Below are 14,172 nucleotides of genomic sequence, written 5' to 3'. Positions count from 1 at the left end.
AACATTGGCAAGAGAACTACAAAGTATCCATTTGAAGCTACGAACAACGAACATTTGCCCGCTTTACAACCTGGTGGCATAGCGAAAACGTTATTGGTCTTGTGATAAGTCTGCTGAGATATATATACTCATTTTTACATAAAGAATCGTATTTTTATATATATCCAAGTCTGGTGTCCGTTTCTGGGGGGATTGATGTGTTTACTGTGTGTATGGTTGTAAGTGCTTAACCAACAACGCCTGAGGAATCGCCTTGGCTGCTCACGCCACGCACCTAGAGGGTGAGCAAGGGTCATTCGCGAGGGGTTATCCTGCGCCCTGACGTGGAGGAGAGGGTTCCTGCTTGACACAAGGGCAACCTTGCGCCAACCAGAGATCCCCGACTCTAACATTGTTGGCAGCGGTTGGGATTTCGGATTTGCACTTATAATTTGCATACAGTGAAATATTAATCACCAGATAGTGAGAGCAGACCAAATAACACAGCCTCAGGTTTTTATTGGTTGAACTTTGTTGAGACATCTGCCATTACTGCAACCATGCCTGGCTCACTCTCTGCTGGAAGAGCGCTCTCCGTGATTTCTGGAATAGATGAGGTGGATTGGGAGAGACTGGGAGGCTACACGATGGAGCAATTGAAAGGCTACAGTGTAAAATTCAGAGTCCCCCATGCTGGATTCAAGAGGAAGACCCAGTACACCAAGGCGTTGAGAGCCTGGAAGGAGTCACGAGACCCACGGAATGCGGGGGACATCGTTCCACCCGACAACCTTGAGGAACCCAGCAGAGTCCGGTCGCCAGAGGAGCTGGCAGACAGGGCAGCCGACAGGGCGCATGCAATGGAGATGGCAAAGTTGGCCGGACAAATGGAAATGGAAAAGCAGAAGTTGGCCCTGGAGGCACAACAACGCCAAATGGATCATGATATAAGATTGAAGGAGTTGGAGCTGAAGGCGAAAAGTTTGGACACCGCTCCTTCTGGTGGCAGCGCTCCACCAGCGCAGGTAGAGTCCAAGGTGTACATCCCCAAAGATGTAGTAAAGGAGTATTTTAGAAAGGATGACATAGGGCAGTGGTTTAGAGCCTACGAGGTGGCCATGTCCTCACACCGGGTCCCTGAGAAAGACTGGGGAGCGGGGTTGTGGGGAAGGTTCCTTGCGGAAGGGCGGGACACACTGTTAGATTTGCCCTTAGAGGTCCAGACCTCATACCCCCATATGAAGGAAGCTTTAATGACCAGGTATGGGTTAACTCCTGAGCTATATAGACAGAGGTTCAGGGAGACCAAGAAGATCCCTGAGAGTACGTATGTGGAATATGTGACCTTTTTCTGCAGAGCGCTGGATGGTTGGGTGAAGGGTAGCAAAGTGAATGATTATCAAGGGCTGCTTGATTTAATTGCATGGGAGCACTTGTCCAGTCAATGTTTTCCTGAGCTACGCCAGCACCTGATAGATAGCAAGCTGTCCAACTCGAGGAAGCTTGCTGAGGAGGCGGACCGCTGGCTCAGCACCAGGGTCCACAAGGGTCAAGTGGGAGACTCCGCCAAAGGTGGGCAGGGTCCCCAGCAGAAGAGTGGGGGGGACAAGGGTAAACAGAAGGGGTTCCAAAAAGGCCCCCAAAGTAATTCCCAAGGGAACCAGCAGAAGGGTTCTCAGCCTCCCCCACCCCCGCAGCAGAACGGGGCCCCGACAGGTAGACCTGTTCCAAAGGGGCCCTTCAATTGTTATAGGTGTGGTGACCCGGGTCACATTGCCTCTGATCCTAAGTGTCGCCTGTTTGGTAAGACCGCACCCACTGGTGCTCCACCCCGGCAAGTAGCTAGTGTTAACTTTGGGGAGGAGGTAGCAGTCCAGGAGGGTGGGGGTCCCGGGCAGATGACCCTAGTCTCGCTAGGAGACAGTGAGATGGTCCCTGTAACCTACCTGCCCTCTAACACTAAGAAATATGGGCAGGTGGTGACCATCAATGGAAAGAAGGTTGAGGCTCTTAGAGATACGGGAGCCAGCGTGACCTCGGTGAGGCAACACCTGGTGTCTCAAGAGCAAATTGTACCCAATGCCTACTGTAGGGTTGTCAATGCTGACAACGTAGAGAGTCGTTGTCCAATGGCTCAAGTTCCCTTTGAGTGGGGGGAGGTCTCTGGTACTCTACAAGTCGCTGTGAGAACTGACATGCCTGTAGACTGTCTGCTAGGGAACGACCTGGAGAGTTCCCCTTGGGAAAAGGTGGAGAAGACCACGCATCTGAGGATGGTGGGTCTACCCGACTGGGCGTGCATGACCACCCGGTCCATGGCAGCCAGTAGGGGTGTTGAGAGGGTCCTGGAGCCTGAGGGAGAGGTCCAGGAACCGGCCTTAGGGAGAAGGCGCAGGAGGCGCGGGAAACCGGCCCCCGAAGTTCCCACGGCCCAGGAGGAAGTAGACCCTGAGGGGGATGCTCTGGAGCCTACCGGGGAACAGATTGCCGAACTGGGAGACCTGCCTGAGCTGACCCATTGGCAGCAAGAAGGAGGTCCCTCCAGGGAGGAATTCTGCAGGGAGTAAAAGAATGCCCTTCTCTCGTGGGTATGCGGCAACAGGCTGCAGACCAGGCCAATGGTGTTCAGGCCAAAACACACTACGTGTACTGGGAGAGTGACCTCCTGTATTCCGAGCCTAAGGCTGCTGAACCTGGGTCAGCCCGTGTGCTGGTGGTACCCCAGAAGTTCAGAACCTTCCTACTGGGGCTGGCTCACGATGTGCCGTTAGCAGGACATTTGGGGATGGACAAGACCTATGACAGGCTTGTCACCCACTTTTACTGGCCCCAAATGCATAAGAATTCAGATTCCTACTGCAGAACCTGTCAGACTTGCCAGGCAAGTGGTAAGAGCGGAGGGAAGCATAAGGCTCCTCTGCAACCTTTCCCTGTGGTCGGTACGCCATTCCAACGAGTGGGTATTGATATTGTGGGGCCTCTGGACCCCAAGACAGCCCTGGGCAACAGGTTCATCCTGGTCTTGGTGGACCATGCCACCCGGTACCCTGAAGCCATCCCTCTGAGGACAGTGACGGCCCCCGTGGTGGGACGGGCACTGATGGGAATTTTCTCCCGAGTGGGATTCCCTCTAGAGGTGGTGAGCGACAGGGGGACCAATTTCATATCCACATATATGAAATCCCTGTGGAAGGAGTGTGGGGTAACTTACAAGTTCACCACTCCTTACCACCCCCAAGGAAATGGGTTGGTTGAGAGATTCAACCGAACCCTCAAAGGCATGATCATGGGCCTGGACGGTCCAATGAGGCGTAAGTGGGACGTCCTCTTGCCATGCCTGCTCTTCGCTTACCGAGAGGTGCCGCAGAAGTCTCTAGGGTTCAGCCCCTTTGAGCTTCTGTATGGTCACCCGGTGAGAGGACCTCTGAGTTTGGTGAAGGAAGGCTGGGAGCAATCTCCCAGGAAACCTCCCCAGAATGTATATAGTTACATGCTGGCCTTCCGAAACCAGACTCGGCGTTTCAGGCAACTTGCTGAGGCAAATCTGGAAGCCAGCCAGGAGGAGATGAAGCGGTGGTACGACCGGAATGCCACTCTGGTAGAGCTTCAACCTGGACAAAAGGTGTGGGTCTTGGCCCCAGTGGAGCCTTGTGCACTTCAGGATAAGTGGACAGGTCCATTTGAGGTTGTGGAGCGCAAAAGTCCTATCACCTACTTGGTGGACATGCAGACTCCCAGGAACCCTTTGAGGGTCCTACATGTTAACCGCCTTAAGCCCCACTTAGAGAGGACCGAAGTGGGCATGCTGCTGGCCACTGATGATGGAATGGAAGAGGAGACCGAGCCTCTTCCTGACCTCTTAGTGGCCTCTGAGAAAGATGGGTCAGTGGATGGAGTTAACCTCTCACCCACCCTGACGCCCGAACAACAGGAAGATTGCCGCCACTTGCTGGGACAGTTTTCCGACCGATTCTCCCTGGTTCCTGGTGTCACAGATTGGTGCGTCCATGATGTGGACACAGGAGACAGCTTACCTGTGAAGCACAAGGCTTACAGGGTAACTGACAGGGTCAGAGCTTGCATTAAGGAGGAGGTCTCCAAAATGCTTGCGCTAGGGGTGGTTGAGTCCTCCAGCAGTCCTTGGTCCAGCCCCGTGGTCTTGGTCCCCAAAGCTGCTGCGCCGGGAGCCACACCTGAACTCCGGTTCTGTGTGGACTACAGAGGACTCAATTCAGTAACGAAGACTGACGCGCACCCCATCCCCAGAGCTGATGAGCTCATTGATCGGCTGGGGGCTGCCCGGTTCCTCAGCACGTTTGACTTAACGTCTGGGTACTGGCAGATCGCCTTGACCGATGGGGCCAAAGAGAGGTCCGCATTCTCTACACCAGATGGGCACTTCCAGTTCCGAGTCATGCCATTTGGGATGAAGAATGCCCCTGCCACCTTTCAGAGGTTGGTCAACCAGGTACTGGTTGGGCTGGATGCGTTCAGTGCCGCCTACCTGGATGACATCGCAGTGTTCAGTGCCACCTGGCCCGAACACCTGCGCCACCTCTGGGAAGTGTTGATGGCTCTGCGCCGAGCAGGCCTCACGATCAAGGCAAGCAAGTGCCAGATCGGGCAGGGTTCCGTGGTGTACTTGGGACACCAAGTGGGGAGTGGCAAGGTGGCACCCTTGCAACCCAAAATTGAGACCATCCTGGCTTGGGAACCCCCCAAGACGCAGACCGCAGTGAGGGCCTTCCTGGGGCTCACTGGGTACTACAGGAGGTTTGTCAAGGGCTATGGAACGATCGTTGCCCCCTTGACAGAGCTGACTTCCAAGAAGCAGCCCAGGAACGTGATTTGGACTGACACCTGTCAGAAAGCTTTCGACACCCTGAAGACTGCCATGTGCACGGCGCCCGTGCTCTTGGCCCCTGACTTCTCCAAGGAATTCCTAGTACAGACAGACGCTTCAGAGCATGGTGTAGGGGCTGTTCTCTCACAGATGACTGAGGAGGGCTGGGACCAACCCGTAGCCTTCATCAGTAGGAGGTTACTTCCACAGGAAAGTAGGTGGAGTGCAATTGAGCGAGAAGCATTTGCTGTGGTCTGGGCGCTGAAGAAGCTAAGACCCTACTTGTTTGGGTCTCACTTCCGGGTTCAGACGGACCACAGGCCCCTCAGATGGTTGATGCAAATGAGGGGTGAAAACCCGAAGCTGTTGAGGTGGTCCATCTCCCTACAGGGTATGGACTTTACGGTGGAACACCGTCCTGGTACAGATCACGCCAACGCTGACGGTCTGTCCAGGTATTTCCGCCTTAGTGACGAGGAACCCCCTGGGCAAGGGTAGTTCTCCCCACATTTCAGCTGGAGGGGACACGTGTTAGACCTGGCACCTTGGCGTGAGTTTCCCTTCCACTTTTTGATGGTGTGCCTCGATTGTTTTGCTGGTGTTGTCCGCTCAGGGCACTGCGCCACGGCTAATCCGTGCCGCAGTGCAAGTGCTCCCGAAGTAAAATGTACCTGTAATTGATGTCCATGATTGGTTTATTGGATTCACTGTCAGTCCCCAGTAAAGTGCACCAGGGGTGCCAGGGCTTGTGAATGCCAATGCTGCTGGTGGGCTTGCAGCGCTGGTTGCGCCACCCACGGAAGCGGCCTTGTAAAGTGTGTCTAGGGTCTGCCCCCGCAGACCCTGTGCGCGGTCCGGGGCCGTCGCGCTGACTGCGCAAGTGCCCCCACTTGCCAGTCCCTGAACCTTCCCTTACCTACATATTAGCCACCCCTCTGGTAGGCCCACGGGCAGGGTGCATTGTAGGCATAAGGTAGGACATGCCCTGATGTGTGTGGCATGTCTTAGTAGTGAATTACAGCCATTTTCGTTCTTCACTATTGAAGGCTACCTGCTCTCCATAGGCCAGAATGGGCTGCTGGGATCACGCCAACGCTGTGACCCCAGTGGACTCAGAGAGCATGGTAGAAGTGTCAAGTTTAGTATGCCTGAACTCAGAATAATAAAATACTTCTTGTAGTCAAGTTTATTTTAATATCCTGGGTTTGTAAATGCTACTTGTAGAAAGTTAGTATTTACTGACCTGACCATCTCAGTCCGCCTCTGCTGTGTGTGTGTGTGTTCTGCCTGGCAACAGTAAGGAGCAGGGTGGGGGGATCCCCAGAGACAGGTTGGCTGCCAGGTGGTGGGTAGAGAGGTGACACCTGGATGGGTGGGAGGAGTACACCTTGACTCGTGAATAGACCTGTGCTCTACCACCACAAAGCCGGCGCCACCCCCTGTGGGGCGGCTGATGTCTCTGCCCTGCTGCTGAAAGGAAAGAGCAGAGTCACCATAACAAAGTGCTCCAGAACTGGACTGAGCCAGGCCTAGGCCCCCTGGCGCTAAAGAACAAAAGAATCATGGTATAAAAGTAGGAGCCTGGCTCCTAAGAAATCAGAATCCTGTTTACCACAAAGAACCTCTGCCCGACTAGAAGGAGAAGAAGACGCTGGAGGAGCTGGCCTGCTGCTTGCCTTGCTGAGAAAGGAGAGGAAGAGACTTACTGAAAAGACTTTGCTACTTTGTGCTTGAACATTCTCCAAGGGCTTGATCTGAGCTTGCCCCCTAAACTGAACCCCAGGAACAGTGGGTTCTCTGTGCTTCTTGCTCATCCTCCAATTCGAGCCGTGTGGGCATCCCGCTGGAAAAGAGACTGCGCCCCTCATCGCCCCTCCTAGGGCCGTGACACTCAGAAGCTCGCCTGCCTCAAACCCGTGAGAGCCCCGCTCCGTCCCGAGCCGCTCTCTGTGCCCGGGCCAGGCCGCCTGCATCCCTGTCACCGCCTGCTACTGGAGCGCGCTGACCGCGCTATCACCCCTCCCGCCGGAAGCCGTCCGACGACTGTGATCTACGCCGGGTCACCCAGCTGCACTAACCGTGCCCTGCGACCCCGCTTCGCTATCCCCGGACACCTCAGGCCGCGCCGCCCCCGCTGTGGAGACCCTCCTGCACCGCCGTGCTAAAGGGTCGCTGGCCACGCCTGCCTACGTGCCCACACCTGCTGATTGAGGACCCAAGAACACTTCCCAAGCTGAGAGTCGCACCGACCTGTGCCGACTCTCCACCTCACGAAAGAAGTTCCAGTATCGGGCTCGGGGCCCGCAACGCCTTATTTCCCCGCTCGCAGGAGCCGATCTCTGTGAGTACTGGAACCACAAGTAACATTGGCAAGAGAACTACAAAGTATCCATTTGAAGCTACGAACAACGAACATTTGCCCGCTTTACAACCTGGTGGCATAGCGAAAACGTTATTGGTCTTGTGATAAGTCTGCTGAGATATATATACTCATTTTTACATAAAGAATCGTATTTTTATATATATCCAAGTCTGGTGTCCGTTTCTGGGGGGATTGATGTGTTTACTGTGTGTATGGTTGTAAGTGCTTAACCAACAACGCCTGAGGAATCGCCTTGGCTGCTCACGCCACGCACCTAGAGGGTGAGCAAGGGTCATTCGCGAGGGGTTATCCTGCGCCCTGACGTGGAGGAGAGGGTTCCTGCTTGACACAAGGGCAACCTTGCGCCAACCAGAGATCCCCGACTCTAACACTCCTATATTGCACTGACCCCTATAGCCCCTATATTGCACTGACCCCTATAGCCCCTATATTGCACTGACCCCTATAGCCCCTATATTGCAGACTGATCGCTGCAAACGGGGGAATGGGTAACACTCCTTTCCCTTGTCCCCATGGATCCTAGAGGGGGGGTGACAGGACCTCTTGAGCTTCCCAGATGGGTTAGGACAGGGGTATTCCACTGTCAGTCCAGAGGCACAGACTGTGGATTCCTTCTCTCGAGAGCCGCACATTGACTGTCCTCTGTCCGGGAGAGTTAACGCCATATGTGAGGTCTCGGATCTCTCAGATCCTGGTCAGTTTGTGCGAGAGCTGAGGTGGCCAGAACCGTTGTATTATCCTTCCTAGACTTAGTGTTTCTTAGATTATGTCAGAGTTATGAGTGTGGAGGAAGGCGGTGGCCCACAGGACTCGCTACCCATCGCTTCGAAACGCCCCCCGCCAGAGAAGGAGGGCCTGTATGATGTGGAAGGAATCCTGACTCACTCTTTGAACTGGTTAGTGCAGACCAAGCCCCAAGCCTCTGACCAGTGCACGAAATGTGGGAAAATAATAATTCTAAATCTATCAAATCCAGAGCTGTCTGAGACGATGGGGTATAGAAGGTGGAAACAAAATGCAACTATGTGTCTGACTCTATAAGCAAAGACCTCCACTGCCCCTCTGTCACTCAAGCATGGATATCTACCCACTACCAGAAACTAAACTCCACTAAAAATGATCCCGCCTTCATTGCCAGTCCCAAGAAACCAGCTTACAGCCAGGATGAGCTGAATTATTTGCTCTTGGATGGGATGGATGCAGCAAATTTCTCTCCTTCATCCTAAAGTATTTTGTCTTCATTGTTGGTGTGGTGTTACCTTTCAAACTAAGAGAACCCAGACATCATGGTAGAACCTCTCCCGTGTGTAGAAAGTCCAGCCGTGCTGCTGTGTGGCCGATTTCAGAAGCCCTGCTCCAGCTTTGGCTGTCCCCAATCCGGACTGTGGAAAGGACTCGCTCTCCCGTGTTTGGACTTCACTCCCATGAAGCAGATCTACCTTCGAGGAAGCTGCAGAGCTATTGGGACTCAGGTCCTCTGCGTGCCTTGATGATGGTATGCCAGCCTGCCTTTTCAGAACAGCCCTGTGTCGTTCAGCTCCACCATCTCGTGTTTAACATTAGTGTCGTCATCAGCGTGGGTTCTGGTGTGAGGAGAGCAACCCAAGTGAATATCCATGACGGCTTAAAGAGGCTACCCTCTTCTCAGCCCAGGCACAGGTTACGGACGTCAGTCCGAGGGATGCTAGTCAGAGGCATCAGCCCTTTTGCTTGTAACTCTGCTGGGAGACTGCCTACCAGTTCACCCCAGTGAAAGTCTATACATGAAGATCTATTGTGGAGAGGATGTAGCCTTGCGGCTAGAGCGGTCGACTTCGAAGCTGGGGAACCGGGTTTGAGTCTCAGCAACGACGCTCAACATCCTGTGATTGTGGGCAAATCACTTCATCTCCCTGTGTCAGGGTGGCATCCAAACCTATTCCTGTAGTATCTAGTATAGGTTTTCTGTGCCCGAACAAAGAGCACCCCTCCCCATTTCTTGTGGACACTGGGCAGGGAGCCTGTGAAATCCTGCAGATTTTCCCCCTCAGTTTTATAGGAACCTTTAACTTTCCAAAATGTGACTTGAGTCGTCCCCGGCCTGTGGCTGAGGGCTGTCTCTACTTCCATATATTTTGAGGTTGAATCACACACTATTTGAAAAGATCTGAAAATGAGCTGCAAAACTGAGAGAGGGAAGGCTCCTGTCGTTAACAAGCAGCAAGGAAATATAACTTTAAGAAAATAACTATATATATTAAAGATTTGTTAAGCTTGCCAAAGAGAATACATTCGTCATTATGACTAAAAGTAGAAAGAAACAGAGGAAAATTGTAATACACAGGTACACATATCTCTCTGCCAGCTTGACAGTAAAGTGATTGGAAAACTGTAATGTAGGATTTCTGGCCCAGCCCCTAAACCTAGTGAAGCGCCGCTGGTGGATCTGAATGCCCCTTTGCCACTAACCAGAGAGAAGAAAAAAAGCAGACTAGGTCTTTCTGGTGGGCACTGTACCAGACCCCCATTGCAGTTTTTAGCTCCAGCATTCGAGACCTACCTCTTGTATATACATTAGTTTATACTTACATGTGTTTGTACTTTGTGGGCTCTGGAGATCAGCCCTAGGACTTGTCTGCTTCCGCTTGAGGACTTTTTTCTGTTCAACTGCCTCTGTTTAACTGTCTTGATAGAAAAGACCAGCAGAGGTCAGTAAAATACCACAATTGCTTTCTGCTAAGGGACTTTCTTTTTTTAATTTTTCTGGCAACTGCCTCTATTTAACTTTCTTGATAGATAAAAACCAGCAGATGTCAGTAAAATACCAGAATCACTTTAGCATTCTCTAGATTCCAGTCCATACAAATTGTCTTCCACGAGCACCCATAGACAATAATATTTTTTTCAAATCATGTATTTTCAGTGATATGACCACAGAAGGCCCTGATTTTATATTAAAAACAGAGCTTTGGACTATACCATTTCCCGCTGAAAGGCAGTATTTCTCTCCATGTGTTCCCATACCTGGCGTGTCACGCAGTTTGGTGCTTACTTACCCTTCATGTTAAAGAACAGTAGATGTTTCAGCATCCAGGCTAATGTGCTGCATAGCTAAATACATATAAGGTCCCAAAGGCGAGACCAATTGCATTGCAAATGCTTGTTTCAAAAAGTGAGTATTAATGAGATCCTACATAGACTTCTTGACCTGTTTGAGGTAAGAAAGCGTCCACTTGAAATGGATAAAGTGTCCAAGATAGGACAGTGGCCAGTCTGGGGAGTCACTCTCATGGCTTGAGTCTGTTATTTCAATGATTGGAAATTGGCTACCCAGAGACGAAGTAAGCCAGTGTTAGCTGTTGGTTTTAGACTGAGATGCGCTCATTTTGCCTGGACCGAAAACATTTATTAGTAAATGTGTGTACTACATATACCATTTGATAAATTCTGTCATTTAAAATAAATTAGTATTCTGTGGAAAATTGTATTTCTCTATTTATTGTTGTAAATATGGTCACATAGAGTTGTGCCATACTATAAACCTGGGAAGGCGCGATTGTTCAAAGTAAAATAACTTATATTGGGTGGCAGACACCACATGGGTCCTCCAACCATTACCTGTCATCTTAGATTAACCTTTGTCGTGGACATTCAAGGCGATGATTCACGGTCCAGAGAGATGTTTAATCATCTTTCTGTGCCCACTTTGATGTTCTTTGAATCTTAACACTGAAGTGTATATTCTGTTTAACCGAATGCTGGTGCCATGCCTTGTGCAGTGGAATGCCAGCTGTCCAGCAGTCGCCGAGTTTGAGTACTTGGTGGATGGTTTGGACACTTACAGTGCCTCTTCCTTGCTGGAGGAATGGTTTGTAGCCTTTCATCACCCGAGTTTGATGTCTTCAAGGGTCTAATCCTTAAGAGTGAACCTTAAGAAGTTTATCTTCATGCCTCTGCTTTCTGCTTTCCCTTAGATGACGCTTCCTACCAGCTACGGAATGACCTGTTCACAGCCTGCAAGACAGGAGATGTGGACTTGCTGCTGCGCCTCCTGAGAGACGTGATCGGTTGTACTACAGGGATTGGGACCCAAGGTCAGACAGATGCCCCGGCCATCGCAGACCTTCCTGCAAGCATCACAAGCCAAGCTGCACCACAGAAGGTGCCTACTCCAACCAATGACAAGACAGGTCTGAACACTGCCCAGGCCGAAAGCGAGCCTGAGATCCTGAGATCTAGCCGTGGTGATGATCAGCTTGACCCCTCAGCAGGTGTGGAAGATCAAAGGCCGCATACACGGGATCTGGCCAGCACAGATGCCCCACATGTCCGCCCTTTGTTGAACGAGCGCATCGACACCGGAGGGTTCACGCTGCTGCACGTGGCTGCCACAGCTGGACAGAGCAGAGTTGTGACCATTCTGATGGACGCGGGCTGGGACCCGGCTCTCAGGTACATATGCCGTGGAGCCAGCGGGGGCTGGAGAGGCTGACTCCACACCGGTGGCCATGCATGCGCTGACGCTTGACCTCAGGCTTATTTACTGCTTTCTGTCTTTAGTCCTTTCATACTGAGCACCTGTGTGTATAAGTGTGTGTCCCCAAAGGGTGGCCATGCATGCGCTGACGCTTGACCTCAGGCTTATTTACTGCTTTCTGTCTTTAGTCCTTTCATACTGAGCACCTGTGTGTATAAGTGTGTGTCCCCAAAGTACACAAGTCTTCCAATAATGTGTAATGAGAGCTTTTGTCCCTTTACACAAGACAGTCACCCTCTGAGTCAGTGCTGCTGTGGGGGTACTCTGTCTTTACTCCTCATGAGGTCATCTTGGATGTGTTAGTGTTTGTTCTGTTTGTAGTATTCACTAAAGCTACCTTTTGTGTATTCTCTCTGTAGTGCCCCTGGGTTGTTTTCTAGGTAATCTGGCTGCTGTCCCCTGTGTGATTTCTGGCTGTGGGGGTCTGGTGTTGTCTTCGTGTGCCCTCTCTATAATCCCTCTGCACTTTCTGGTCTCTGTTCCCGGGTATAGAGTTGTGTTCCTTAATGCTTCCCATGTGTATGGTAAATTGTCCAATCTAAGTTTGGCAGACTGTAACAAGGAAAGCGCCCCCTTTGCGTGTGTAAGGCTCCACTCACTGATTTTGAGTCCTCTCTGTGCAAGTCCATGTCCTGTCTCTGGGTTTATAATCTGTACCCTAGCACAAGTGAGCAAGTGTGTATCTTGTCACAGAGTGGGCAATATTACGTGTGCCTTGCCTCAAAGTGTTACAAAATAGCACACAATCGCATATATCAAAATTAATTAAATATGGTAGAAAAGGAATACATTCCAAAATTGTTCATTAGATTTTAAACAGATTACACATTTAGGAAATTTCTTGTCACATTGGATATTAAGACACAAAATAAAAATAGACACAATTTAAAATGAGTCCAAAGAGAATCAATGTTTTGGTGCATGTCTAATTTATTTGTGGGACCATCATCAGGACAAAAAGCGGTCTTCTAATAATTCCTGTTCGTCATAGCGGAAATCTAGACAAATATCATATAGTCATAATTTTTGAGCATACTTCTTTTGAATTAAAATCTCAAATGTTTAATGGAGAAGTTCAGTATCCATGTTAGAATTTACATCACCAATAACAGATAGATAATTCTGTGCTAATGAAACTCAAACATGATATTGATAGATTCACCAATCATGAGGGAGAAGAGATGTTTATCAAACATGTCAATAATGATAGGAAGCAGCCAAGGCTTGCCTATAGACAAGGATGTTGAATGCAGTCATCCAGTAGCACCGCCCAAATAAATATTAGTATTGCGCGCGCTCACCAATTTACTAAATACATTAGAGTCGATTCCAGTTGAACACTTTGATGCCGCGAGACAGCATCAATTTACCGTGTCCGATTGCCTGGTCGTACAGGATCCTCCCACTCAGCACTGTGACTTAACAGAAAGCATATAAAACACAATAGCTGTGCCCTATACACTGCACAGAGTAACTTTTTAAATCTCTGCACAGTTTCTACTCTTATAGATAAATACTGAATAATATTCTATTGTGTTATTGTTTGAAGGTGAGAAATACCCCATCAGCAGTGTATTGGAAGAGTTGGACAGTATTAGTCTCTGTGTGACTGTGAACTGTCTTAATGCCCAGAGTGTGCCCTGCGTGTGCCACCTCTGCACATCCACCGACAGCCATGTATCTGAAGAGTTGGACAGTATTAGTCTCTGTGTGACTGTGAACTGTCTGAATGCCCAGAGTGTGCCCTGTGTGTGCCACCTCTGCACAGCCACCGACAGCAATGTATCCGAAGAGTTGGACAGTATTAGTCTCTGTGTGACTGTGAACTGTTTGAATGCCCAGAGTGTGCCCTGTGTGTGCCACCTCTGCACAGTCACCAACAGCAATGTACTGGAAGAGTTGGACAGTATTAGTCTCTGTGTGACTGTGAACTGTCTGAATGCCCAGAGTGTTCCCTGTGTGTGCCACCTCTGCACAGTCACCAACAGAAATGTACTGCAAGAGTTGGACAGTATTAGTCTCTGTGTGACTGTGAACTGTCTGAATGCCCAGAGTGTGCCCTGTGTGTGCCACCTCTGCACAGCCACCGACAGCAATGTATCCAGAGAGCTGGACAGTATTAGTCTCTGTGTGACTGTGGACTGTCTGAATGCCCAGAGTGTGCCCTGTGTGTGCCACCTCTGCATAGCCACCGACAGCAATGTATCTGAAGAGTTGGACAGTATTAGTCTCTTTGTGACTGTGAGCTGTCTGAATACCCAGAGTGTGCCCTGTGTGTGCCACCTCTGCACAGCCACCAACAGCAATGTATCCAGAGAGCTGGACAGTATTAGCCTCTGTGAACTGTCTGAATGCCCAGTGTGTGCCACCTCTGCACAGCCACCAACAGCAATGTATCCAGAGAGCTGGACAGTATTAGTCTCTGTGTGACTGTGAACTGTCTAAATGCCT

At 50.5% G+C, this 14,172-nt stretch overlaps 1 protein-coding gene across 5 annotated transcripts in view; it reads left to right on the top strand.

Moving 5' to 3' along the window:
- The window catches only part of ANKZF1 (ankyrin repeat and zinc finger peptidyl tRNA hydrolase 1), a 247,030-nt gene that overhangs the window by 203,272 nt on the left and 29,586 nt on the right, over nucleotides 1–14,172 (top strand). For all 5 annotated transcript variants that reach the window (XM_085650150.1, XM_085650153.1, XM_085650149.1 and 2 more), the window contains one exon: nucleotides 11,159–11,636. In XM_085650150.1, the coding sequence (XP_085506276.1) occupies nucleotides 11,159–11,636 (478 nt within the window). The remainder of the gene's footprint in view (nucleotides 1–11,158; nucleotides 11,637–14,172) is intronic.

The sequence above is a fragment of the Triturus cristatus genome, chromosome 3_2 (genome assembly GCF_964204655.1).
Source record: "Triturus cristatus chromosome 3_2, aTriCri1.1, whole genome shotgun sequence".
In the NCBI taxonomy this organism is placed as follows: domain Eukaryota; kingdom Metazoa; phylum Chordata; class Amphibia; order Caudata; family Salamandridae; genus Triturus; species Triturus cristatus.
Note: the sequence above shows the minus strand (reverse complement) of the source record. Positions and strands in the feature narration are given on the sequence as shown.